The sequence below is a fragment of the Megalopta genalis genome, chromosome 10 (assembly GCF_051020955.1).
Source record: "Megalopta genalis isolate 19385.01 chromosome 10, iyMegGena1_principal, whole genome shotgun sequence".
Lineage (NCBI taxonomy): Eukaryota > Metazoa > Arthropoda > Insecta > Hymenoptera > Halictidae > Megalopta > Megalopta genalis.
Window position 1 is genome coordinate 5947699 of NC_135022.1, and position 13017 is coordinate 5960715.

At 41.2% G+C, this 13017-nt stretch overlaps 2 protein-coding genes across 2 annotated transcripts; one reads left to right on the forward strand and one right to left on the reverse strand.

Moving 5' to 3' along the window:
• Positions 1 to 385: 385 nt before the first annotated feature.
• Positions 386 to 5181, forward strand: LOC143260136 (uncharacterized). Its single transcript, XM_076524796.1, has 2 exons — positions 386 to 482; positions 551 to 5181. The coding sequence occupies exon 2, from the start codon at positions 4009 to 4011 to the stop codon at positions 5179 to 5181; it is 1173 nt and encodes a 390-aa protein (XP_076380911.1). The 5' UTR covers positions 386 to 482; positions 551 to 4008.
• A 3981-nt stretch (positions 5182 to 9162) lies between these two features.
• LOC143260137 (uncharacterized) lies at positions 9163 to 10121 on the reverse strand. The gene is made up of 2 exons (XM_076524797.1): positions 9986 to 10121; positions 9163 to 9902 (listed from the first exon to the last, which is right to left on the reverse strand). Exons 1-2 carry the CDS (start codon positions 10048 to 10050, stop codon positions 9272 to 9274), a joined length of 696 nt encoding a protein of 231 aa, XP_076380912.1. The 5' UTR covers positions 10051 to 10121; the 3' UTR covers positions 9163 to 9271.
• Positions 10122 to 13017: the final 2896 nt, after the last annotated feature.

The following is a 13017-nucleotide window of genomic DNA, read 5'->3' on the forward strand; positions in this document are numbered from 1 at the left end:
TTTTTGTAGAAATAGAGCGAAAGACGTAAGCCTGTGTGCACTCCTCAGCGAGGTGCGAATCTTTCGCAATTGGTACCAACAAGGTAATTCTTTTTATTCTTTATTTTTTATCTTTTTACAATTATTTTTATGGTGCATTTTTTGTAGAAATAGAGCGAAAGACGTAAGCCTGTGCGAATCTTTTTTTGGTCGAGGTGATGTCCTCGGGAGAAAAAATTGTAACAACGTGCCGATCGGTGTTGATACGATGGATGAGAAGAGGTATGTATAATAATTGTTATTTAAAAAATTAAAATTAATTTTTTTAATAACGATTATTTTTTAATTAACAGCGTCTTCTTGAAGAGGAGGAGGAGGAGGAGGAGGAGGAGGAGGAGGAGGAGGAGGAGGAGGAGGAGGAGGAGGCTTACGTTTGTCATCAACGGTTCAGTATCACTGTGCCCTCAGTGAGGAGCGCGTCTTTTGTCAGTAGTTCATGGAAGGTAACGTATTTTTTTCCTTTTTTTAGTTACTATTATTTTTCATTTCCACGATACCTTTTTCTTTGCAGAAAGAGATAATGACGATGATTGATTATCGACGCGAGGAGGATAGACTTCGAAGTTTCGAATTCTGGCCAATTGAATATATTCAACCGGAGGAACTTGCAGCCGCAGGATTTTACTATCTGGGACAGGACGATTTTGTCGCATGTTTTGCATGCGACATCGAATTGCATCGGTGGCAACACAATGACAGGGCCATGTCGGAGCATCACTTCTGGTCGAGGAATTGTCCATATGTACTGGGGGAAAATTGCGGCAACGTGCCGATCGATGCTCATCCCACAATCATTTCAATGTCACCATCAAGAAGCGGTGTGGACGAGTGCGGAATCTACGATTATACCATGGATGAGAAGAGGTATGTATGTATAACAAATGTTATTTTAAAAGAAATTAAAATTTATTTTTTAATAATGATTTTTTTTTTAATTAAGAGCGTCATCCTGAAGAGGAGGAGGAGGAGGAGGAGGAGAGGGGAGGAGGCTTGCGATTGTCATCAAGCGCGTTGTTCTTCGTAATGTTCAGACTCGCATAATTCTTCAAGGTCGTCGTTGTACCGGGATTTCTGGACCGATCGATTTCCACTCCGTTCAGTTCGTAACGTATTTCGTCGAACATAAACGCCACCGCATTGTTGTCTAGAGCTACCGCGTCGTTTGCCAATCCTCCCGGTAGGCTGAGTCTTCCCTCCACGTATAGGAAGCTTTTACACGGAAGAGTGTACAAGTCTTGATGTTGAATGGGTATTCTTATCTCATCGCTGTTTCCAAACGTAGTGTTGGCGTACGGATTGTAGGTGTGCAGTTCGATCTTAGTTATTCGATTGTCGAAGGTCGGTGCTTCGGAGATGTTCAAAATGTCGTACGACATGATGCGAGTGCGTGCGATTACTTGTTAACGACAAATCCCAAAGATTGTAGATATTTAACGTTTCGTGCAGTTAATTTCCTCGTCTTCTTCTCCTTATTATTATTGTTATTATTATTATTATTTTGGAACGATACACCGTCTTTGAAGCTTGGCGTATTATTGTGAATTAGCATGACGTTTCTTTACCGAGGTTATGAGATGGTTCGACGAACGTGCAATCGTATCGTGATTTCTTCGTTTCGAAAATCAATTAAACGTCCCGACTGGTCCACAATGCGAATCGTTAAATCATCCATTGACCGTGTGACGATCGGAAGGTAAATGACTCGTGCCGGCGTTTCCGATATTTTATACCCTGGCGACACGTTGGGCACGAATTCGTGTATCGTGTGAACCAGTTTCCCGTTATCGTACGAACCGGTGGTTACGTTGCATTCTATTCGAATAATATTCGTATTAATGATATTCACGGGGGTGTCCGATATATGCCATGTGTTTGGCGATAAAACACGATTCATAGAGAATCCTAGAATAGGACCCACGTTATTAGGCTTTGTAAAATTTATCCTATATGCTCTTTTAATTTCGCTTTTCATAGTATTGTTGTTCGCTCGCAAGATTCGCTCTTATCTTTGGCTGCAGGATACCGCGTGCTTATCTCGCGCCTCAAGTAAGCGTTGATCGCCTCCAGTTCATACGAACCATCTGGGATGCTTATCTCTTCATCTTTGTCGTCGAAATAAAATTTATTGTTTCCAATATTCGAACTGATGTTTGGTATTGTGTAATAAGTTTGCAAATCGAGCAGACCCAGTTCGTAGTTGGCATTGCTCAGATCTATAGGCGGGAAGTACTTGGACGATAAGACGCTACTTCTTCCCGATAACGTGAATGTGTAGGACATTCTTGCAGCGGCGGTAGAATGATTAAAAATGCTATGTCAGAGATTCTCGCAAAAATTTTACACACAATTGTCCACATACGCTTTCGTTGTAATTTTGATAATTCTTGCGATTGTATGAGATTACCACGTTCGGTCCGAAGTATCGAATTAATTCGATTGGTGGTTGAAGATTTCCAAAACTATCGAAGTAGCTGATTCGCGACTTCTGCTTTATATATGCGACCCAATGTGTTCCTGGACCATGACTGCTATCCAGATTGACTATTCCTCGTTCATTTATCCATATTTTATTGGGCAATGCATCAAGCATGAAAACTCCGCGAAAATGTGGTAATTTTCTACAGACAATTTTCAATTCAAGATCCGTCGTTGAGTTATCTACTTTTTTCGTTTCGTCTTCCTTTTTTTTTTCTTTATTCCTTTCCCACGCTTGTATGGTGCAAGATACACTCCACGGCCCTCCATGGCACGATTGTGTCGTTCCAATTCTTCCAATTGTTTCTTCGCAGCTTTCGCCTCGTTTATCGTTTTAGCCACTGCAGCAGTACCGCCTGACAATGCCCCGTTTGGCAATTGGTAGAATTCTTCCAATATTGTAGCTACTGTAATTCTTCTTCTTCTTCTTCCCCTTAACCGCTCGTCGACCCTTCTTCCTTATCAGACCCATACCTAATCTTGTCAGGGAATGTCTTTTACCAGTCCGTAACGGTATACAGAGCTGTTTATACCAGTCTGTAGCAGTATACAGAGCTGTTTATACCAGTCTGTAGCGGTATACAGAGCTGTTTATACCAGTCTGTAGCGGTATACAGAGCTGTTTCTTACCAGTCTGTAGCGGTATACAGAGCTGTTTCTTGCCAGTCTGTAGCGGTATATGAAGCTGTTATGTCAAAAATTCTTTGATTGATAATGAACAAAAAAAAATGTACGTGCGTTAGTTACATGGAGATGTGCTCTATCATTTGAATACGAGAAGACTGATATCTATGATGCTTGAGTTCTCGTATAAATACCTTATCGTTCGAGAAGAAAATTTAGCATAACAAAAGACAGTCGAGAGAGAGCATGCGTTTCGTACGACAGTCCTTGAATATCCGGGTTCCGACCTACCGCACGTTCGATGACCATGATGAGATAATTCGGAAGCATGGGCCATTGCTACCATTCAACCAAAATATCAATACTTGAACAACTTGTTCTCGCACGTGGGCAAGGACGTAGGTTACTTTGCCTATTCGGACAACGCGGACGTGATTCCCCCGGCGGATGCTCGACCGAATTTGATATTTATCTTCGACGACGTTGCTTGTGATGAACAGGACGTTATGAGAGAATATTTCGCGATGGGCAGACATTCGCACGTCGATTGTTTCTATCTGTCGCAATCATACGCGAGAATACCCAAACATTTGATTCGCGACAATGCCAATCTATTGATTCTATTCAATCAAGATGCCATGAATCTGCGACACGTTCATCAGGATCATGTGAATACTGATATGTCGTTCGAAAGTTTCAACGCAGTTTGTTCAAGGTGTTGGCGAAACAAGTATGAATTCCTTGTAATCGACAAAGACAGCCCTGTGAACCGAGGACGTTACAGACGCGGATTTAACGAATTCGTCGTGCTGTGATCCAGCTCATTTGGACGGTAAGAGGTGTCGGTGTCACATCGTGCTCCCATTCGATATGCGTCCGTCAAAGAAAAACCTGCGAGCTGCCATCGTTAAGGAAATAGCTAAGACCAGTGACGTCATACGTAAAAAGAGTTTAGCCTTGAAAGTTGGGAAAATGGATGTACAGTCTAACATTGAGACGAATTTACGTCCAATCGTGGAACCGTTGAAACAGCTGGTTCAAGATACAGCTACGGAAGCGAAAGATAATACATCAAATGCTGACCGATCGTTGGATTTGCAAACACAGCAGTCGCTGTTCTCTGTGAAGAAGAAGAAGAAGAAAGTGGAGAGAGAATTTATTAAGAAAAAGAGGACACACGATGAAGCGGCATTAACTCCAAGGATGCATTTGAAAAACAAGAAGAAGAAGAATAAAGTATATTCCCCCATCGGTGTCAGCGATGACGCCGACTATGTTGACGATGACGACGACGACGACGACGACGACGACGACGACGACGATGATGCGAACACCAATATGGTGCTCGAACCAACACCTTCAATGCATCGGGAGGTAGCTTTCGAATCATCTCCAACGGCTGCAACATCGTTGAAATCATCGGTGCGAAATATTTTGAGAAGTCCTGAAAAGCATCGCGACGAATACGAGCATTTGTTCAGTAATCTTGGACCTTTAGCGAGCGAATACTTGAGAAATTTCTTTAGCGGGCCGCCGAAAAGTCAGGACAATGTGTACGGAGTGTATTTTCATAACAACAAACTGATGCTTGGAAACGTTGCGTTCGACGTGGAAAGCAACGATGATATTGTTATTAATAAAATTAGGTACAGAGGAACTCCAGGTCTCTACGAATTGACATTTAAAAGAATACCCAACGAGAACCTGTACACCGAGAATGATAAGGAAATTTATAGAAACATTCTCATCGCTACGCATGCGCACCGACGTGGTAATCAGATAATGGGAAACAAGGGCTACAAGTACAAAACTATTATAGGACCAATGTTCTCAGCATTACGTGGAAAAGGTATAAATATTCCAACGACGATGATGCGTGTAACCAACAATCCGGTCGATTATGTGCATTGGGATGACCCAAATGAGCTGGTAGATCGTTTGAAATTGTTGATTGCATCGAAAAATGCTGGCCATACCAACCACAACAATGAAATAACATCCATAATCGAAGAACTTCGCGAACCTGGATTGATAATAAATTAAATTGCTCGAATATTTATTAAGTTAGTGACGAATGAAATGCCTGTTGGTAAATTTATCAAATGGTTCGATAAAATGAGTATCCGTTGGAATTGCTGCGAAACCAATCAAACGTTATCCGTAGATGAAAATTGGGAGGACAGATTTAAAAATATTGAGTTCAGACTCGACGATATTTGTCGACAAATACAACAGATCGAGCAACAGCAAGATCTACTCGAGTTGTTGGTGTTAAAGAAGAAGAAGAAGAAGAACAACAAAGGAGAAGAAAACAACTAAACCGAGAAACGAAAAAAATTAATAAATTTGGTACGTTGTATAAACATAGTACGCCTGAGTCGAAAATATTGGCAGATATTTCAACTTTTTATTCGATATGTAAAAATTATGTACACAACAATGCCATATGCTCGATCGGCAATTTGTACGATGCGCGAGGCGCTAAGATCGCTCGTGTCGCAAATCCTACGACGAACGATGACGCGGCCACCAAACTGTACGTCGATCGCGTTTCAAAGATAGGCGACGATACAGTCACGTCATCGCTTCACGAGTACATGCAGAATAATGCGATGTGCTTCTCAACGGAATCGTACACAGCTCGAAACAAGAGGATCAAACATTTGGCGGAACCGCTTCAAAACGATGACGCGGCCACTAGATCGTACGTTGACGATGTATCGAAAAAAGGCGACGACGAGCTTCGTAGAAAAATAACAGCTAACGAAAAAATGACAAAGGGTGTCGAACAGGCCGGTGTAAAATACAAGTCCGAACTCATGGATAAAATAACGGCTAATGAAAAAATGACGAAGGGTGTCGAACAGACCGGTGTAAAATACAAGTCTGAACTCATGGATAAAATAACGGCTAACGAAAAGTTGGCGAAGGATGCCAAACAGACTAGCCTAAAATGCAAGTCCGAACTCGTGGGTAAAATAACGGCTAGCGAAAAGTTGGCGAAGGATGCCAAACAGACTAGCCTAAAATGCATTCCGAACTCGTGGGTAAAATAACGGCTAGCGAAAAGTTGGCGAAGGATGCTAAACAGACTAGTGCGAAGTGGAAATCCGAACTCGTGGGTAAAATAACGGCTAACGAAAAGTTGGCGAAGGATGCTAAACAGACTAGTGCGAAATGGAAATCCGAACTCGTGGGTAAAATAACGGCTAACGAAAAGTTGGCGAAGGATGCCAAAGAGACTAGTGCGAAATGGAAATCCGAACTCATGGATAAAATAACGGCTAACGAGAAACTAACGAAAGATATGGAGCAGACTAATGAAAAATGGAGGAATAAAGTGCTGGCTAAAATATATAATTTTCAATACGACAGTGATCAGAAAATTAAATCAATTGATTCAGATAACGATGAAATTAATGTGAAAATTGATAACGTATTTTCGGTATTGGAGCAAAAGGTTGAAGCGTTAAAACAGAATATGAAAGATGAAACGGACAGCTCAATCGGTAACCAACTACAAATCTTTGAGGAAAGTTTTCGTGGTAAAATGAAGAAATTAGTTGCCGAGGAATGCCTCAAGTTCTATAAATAACATGCTTTTGCAACGATTGCATCATTTTTGCTGGTGATTACGGTGGTAAAACATCGATTGTCGAAAGAAATTGGAGCAACAGCAGCAGCAACGATGCGTAACAGCAGCAGCAGAAGCAGCAAGAAATCATCGTCTCGTGATTCGCTAAAGCAGACTATTCAAGACATCGTTGCGAATATAGACACGAAACATGAACATCACAAGGACAATTCAATCAACACGAAGAGTTTCAATAGATTTATGTTCGATCTGATAAATACGATAAGAAAATACGTTCTACACGTATCGGACGAGAATGACGAGTTCGATGCATTGGGTCTACCTATAGAAAGTATAAAAGTTCCTATTAACACGAAGAAGTATGTCGACAACGTTATCAACGAGAGGGCGGTAATTTTGAACAGTGACAACGAATTTTTCGATGCAAAATCTCGAATTATTCGATATTTGGCAACTCCGGTTTTCGCCAGCGACTCGGCAACAAAAAGTTACGTTGACGACGCGATCGATTCGTTGAAAAAAACATTTACGTACGACCTGTATGAAACTATCGACGATGTTCACTCGATGAAACGCGCGGTCGAAACTCTCCAAAAATTCGTGACAAACGACGAATCCAATCACGAGAATCTGAAGAAACATGTTAAAACGTGCATCGAGCAGAATAATAAAAGTATCAATGAAAAGCTACGTCAAAGATTTGTCGAGCTCGAGGATAAGTTGTTCGAAATAATGAAAGCTGAGGGTATCGTGGATCGAGAAAAATTGAATGCCGTTGTGAAATTTGCTGGCAACATCGAGCACAAACTTGCAAGTGTGGAACACAAAGTTAACAGCAACTGGCCGAAAAAGATTGATAACCTTGAAAATCACATATCAAATAAAATCCGCAACTTGGAGGAAATTACGAGCACTGGCAAAGCGAATCAGGGAAAGTTGGCGCAACTTGAATTACTCGTAGACGAACTGCAAAATAAATTTACAGTAGGCGGTTTTGAAACTGGCAAGGAATTGGATGAGAGGTTCGAAAGGCTTAATACTGCTATGTACAAGAGATTACTCGAGCTGACTGGAGAAGGGAACATAGTCGCGAAATTCGAACAGTTACATAAATCTTTATTAGAGAAATTTACCGAAATATACGGACAAATGCGACGTATCGAAGAACAGCAGCAATACAGTGTGCGCGTCGCTTTCGAGGAATTGGATTCTCGTATGAGACTTCGTTTCAGAGACTTGTTGACTGTAGCGGTAGCAGCAACCACAGAAGAGATTCCGATAACGCAAAAAACGTCAATAGCTGAAAAGTCCATCGATAACGCAAAAGAGGACGCGACAGCGATCGAAAAAACTCCGAGAACGCAAGGATAATTAAATTAGCGTATCTTAATTTCAAGCGACCGCAGATTCATCGATAACGCAAAAGAGAGCGCGGCAGCGGTCAACGCAAGGATAATTAAATTAGCGTATCTTAATTTCGAGCGACCGCAGACTGACAAGGCGAAATCATGAGCGGCGATAAAGTGAACTTGGTGAATGAACTGCATGCTCCGGCGAGACGTTACTTCCGACGGAGGCGAGTGGTTACGCGAGGACTCGACGATCTCTGACAAGCTGATATCGTTGAAGTTCAACCATACGCAAGAGAGAATCGAAGACATCGATATATTCTTACGATAATCGATACATTCAGCAAGTATGCCTGGGCCGTTCCTTTAAAAAGCAAAAATGCTGACGATGTGTGCAAAGCTTTCGCGTCGGTGTTGAAAAAAGATGGCCGAATACCGAACAATTTGCAAATCGATATGGGGAAAGAATTCTACAATAAAGATTTTCAAGAATATCTGAAGAAACGTAACATCAACCACTATTCCACATTCAGCACTATGAAAGCGTCCATAGTCGAACGATTCAATCGTACATTGAAGAACAACATGTGGAAATTTTTCTCGTTGAGCAGAAAATATCGTTGGATCGACGAGCTACCCACGTTGATTAAGGACTACAATAATCAAAAACATCGCACCATTCGTATGCGACCTGCAAACGTGAATCATAAAAATGAGAAGTATCTTTTATCTACCGTGTACAGCAACGTCAAGATCGCCGGTCCTGCGAAATTCAAAGTTGGCGACTATGTGCGCATCAGCAAGTTCAAAACCGTATTCGACAAAGGATACACACCGAACTGGTCAACGGAAGTATTTAAGATCGCGACGGTGAAACGAACGAACCCCGTCACGTATCTTTTGGTTGATTTGCAGAACAAACCTATCGCTGGAGGATTTTACGAATACGAGATACGCGCTACCAAATATGCCGACGTGTATTTAGTAGAAAAAGTATTGCGTCGAAAAGGAAATGAAATATATGTGAAATGGTTGGGGCTGGATTCGTCACATAACTCTTGGATAAAGAAATCATCTGTACTTTAATTGTATAATGTAATGTTTATTTTTGTTTCTCTAATAAACATGAAAAAATACATAAATGCTTTTTACATTAATACTAATTAATTCCCCCCACACGCACACAAGTTCAACGATTCGCTTTCGATACGATTAGATCTAAACATAAAGCTAACAATTCGCAATCGATCAGACAATTTCGTTCGAACAATTCGTTTGTAAAAATTACGGTCGCATAATTCTGCTCGTTATTGGAGTTTTTTACAATGTCAACGAGCTTCGCTAATCTATCCTGAATTTCTGGAATATTTTCTAATAACCATGAATACATATGATCCATACATAACTCTAATTTGTACAAATTATCCATCGTCTCTTTCGTAACATAAATCGATGCTTGAGAATCGAACAACTTGATTAGACTCATTCCATTAAAATTAACAATTTGTAACGATAAAGTCTCATCAATTTGTTTTTCCTTCTTGTCCGCGTCGAAGTAATTGTGAATATAATCTCTAGTTTTCACCAGCAGTTTCCACGTAGCCATTGAAAAAGAAATCTCTGTTCCACGATTGTCCCCCAAGACAAACTCGACGCGCAAATTTTCATCCACGCGTACACAAATTTCAAGGAACTTGAAATAATTGCCGGCTATGGAGTATCTTCTACCCAAGATTCGTGCGTTGCGCGGTATCTGCAACTGCTTCTGCTGCGACTGGGGTTGCGACTGTTGAAACGACCGTATCATCGAAATGGAGTATCTATAAAAGAAATAACATACAATATTTTTTTTCTTCTTTCATAAAAGGAACATTTTATTCCCTTCAAACTTTCTTTTACTTACCCATAATTTTTATAATCGTTGTGAGATCCATTTTTATGTAAAAAATTATTGGTTTGATTTGACATTGTGAATATTATAATACTGAAGAACAACTGCGCTATAAGAAAGTAATCTGTAGAACGCACTACTCGCTGTACGCAATGCCAAAAGCTTACATATACAATTCCCCTACCATTTTCCCCCCTTCTTACACGCAAGATAACAATACAAGGAGCGTATACGCACCTTTTCCGCTTACAAATAAAAGTGAACACGCGCGCGCGCAACACGGGATTCGAAACATCGATGAAATTATATAACCACTTTTATTTTTTCTAACTCCCCCCCACTCCCTCTCCCTCCTGCCTCCCCCTCTCCCCCTTTCGCGATTTTATAATGTTCCCAAGGAAGGGTTTCGATCGAATTGTTTAAAATGTATCGTTTATCATCGTATGGACTCAATGCTAATTTACTCTGTGATACTGAATACACTTGATGTTGTATAGACATTATCAATTTAACGCAAACTGATTTTTCTAAATGATCGTGAAGGCATGCTAAATAGTCGTCGAAAGTTATATTTTTAATCGTCACGTTAGTCTTAATTCCTTTAATCTTTTTTACATCGTCTTTGTCTTGTACCCGAATAGCATACATTTTCGAGCGAAGACCCACAAACTCTGTCATGATTTTACCTCCGTTCTCGTCCTTCATTAATCCTAATACTTTATTATTCGCGATCGGAACGCCGTACACGTTATTTCTGTCATAATTGGAAGTATCGTATCGGTGAATGTCACGTTTTATCATCTCGTACGCGTCGTCGCAAATAATCTGATAAATTAAACTGTCCGTATCCGTGTACAAAATCCTGCATCTTTCTTGAAAATTTGGAAGCATGTAGCCATAATGAAAATCATACAAATGTAATTTAGATATGTCCAACACTGACATGCCTATGTAAATAGGTTTATAAAATTTAATAGAAAGCTGGTTCATATGAACTGCGACAAAATCCTCGGAGAATACAGTACAGCTATGGAAATTTGGTCGAGCTATTAAACGCCCAGCACCGTATCGACCGCTCCATCGCGAGAGCAACTTTACGTTTACATGATTTCGAACGTTTTCCATCGTTTTTCCAAACACTGCATTGTTCATCAGTTTGAACAGATTCTTCGAGAAGTCATTGTTTGCGTTGGCGCGCAACCTCGTATTTAAATCTATGTAACGGCGTAACCAACATGATTGTTCAAACTTCAGTATCCGATGAATTTTCTTTAATTTTAAATTATACCTCAAACATTGCTAGAGGTATCGATAATGGAGAACGTAACGATTCTTATGGCTAAGCGTTGTCAACAGTTTCTTTTGCAACGCCCCAACCTCGTGAATCGGGCAAAATGGAAGATCCGCGTGAGCATCATGAATTTCCTGAGGATACTCTAAGTCGACCTCTAAAATGTACCCGACGGGACTGTCGATCGGCACGGAATCGATGTTGAAATTACTCGTATCGTCAACCCATTGGAAACCCCTGTGCGGCAAAGGCTGCGACATGGCCCAGCCATACAAATTATTAACATCGAAATACATCAGATAGCTGGACGGTTCGGCCGAATCGTACGTCGACATATACTTGTTATTCGCGCGCGCGTAACGATGCGAACATTGACTCAACCCACCTCGTATTCCCCGCTCCACGAACAAAAGCATGTCAACGTCGGTGAACAATTCCAACTTGATCTTCGTCAATTTTAGCATCGCGTCCCACGCGAAACCGGGCAACGTATAATAGTGCGCTGGATCGAGTTTATAATTCTCGAGCGACTTTTCGCGAAAATTTTCAAACACGTCGGCCAACAACAACACATCCAATTTCAAGTACAAGTCGCTGTACTGTCCTAACGTTTGTATACCGAAACGTGACCAAACTTCGTTCGCGTGACAATAGTCGACGTCGGATATCTCGCTGTCGCATAACTGATTATAAAATGCTTCGCGCGGTGGTAAACAAGTGTCGCTTAATTTGTCATAGGTCGATACATAGTCGTATGGGAAAACGCCTTTCCTGGTTAGAAGATGAAAATCATCGTTCGAAAGACGATTGAATTGGCTCCTCACGATATGCAAGTCGCTCTTGTCCAAGTACGACGACAACTTGTCCAGACTCGAATTCAAGAACTTGAACGAATCGATGAATCGAAACTTTATGCAATTCTTCCACGATTTTTTGATCGCATCTTTATTCCTCTTACTGTGTTTCGTGAAAGAAATGTACTTCTCTTTCGTCAGCGGTAACGCATCTATTTTACCTTCAAACGCGTTTGCCAATTCTTTGATGAAAAAGTGTGCGTCGTAGCCGGACAAATTGTGAAAAACCACCGGTATCACGTACGAGGATTGATAGCTCAGATTGCAACGGCTGTGCGCCGGATCCCGATACGCACCTGTGAAATGACAATGATCATGCACTCGCACGTCGTCATTACCGAGTGGTTCTTCGCACACGTGACAATACGTGGCGGTACGAAAAGTTGAGATTTGCGCGGCGGTCAACGGAGCCATTGGAACCGTTCGATCAAACACCGGCTGCAATTTACAGCTCAACTCGTGCAACTTCGATGCAAACCATGTGATACAACCTTTCTCATCACGATAAGTCTGATACTCGCTCAACGAACTGTCGTATCGGCAATGGAGGTAGTAGCCTACGCTGAAGGCATGGTGATGTTGATATCTACAGTAAGCTCCATGACCTTGATCTTCCTGTTTCTCCAGCAGGCATTCCAAGTCTGCGTAGATAACGAACGGTGTCGGTTCCTTGTACGCATAATTCTTGAACTTCAGCCATTTATCGTCTTCCGTCGGAAGTTTTAAAGCACATTCGTTCATTCGACTGCAGTCGATCTCGTGAATGCCCAATTTTTCCTGCGATTTGAAATACTGTAGACACCTGACAAAAAAAACATAATTTTTTATTTTAGTTTTTCTCGCCCACCACCACCACCACCACCACCATCATCCAGAAGAAAGAAAAAAATTTACATGTG

Bases quoted from the DNA above. Each gene is read 5' to 3' on its own strand.
- LOC143260136 (XM_076524796.1), top strand. From the start codon at position 4,009: ATGCGTCCGTCAAAGAAAAACCTGCGAGCTGCCATCGTTAAGGAAATA.
- LOC143260137 (XM_076524797.1), bottom strand. From the start codon at position 10,050: ATGTCAAATCAAACCAATAATTTTTTACATAAAAATGGATCTCACAAC. The intron at 9,903-9,985 runs GTAAGTAAAAGA...TTTCTTTTATAG, and splicing joins AACGATTATAAAAATTATGG to ATACTCCATTTCGATGATAC.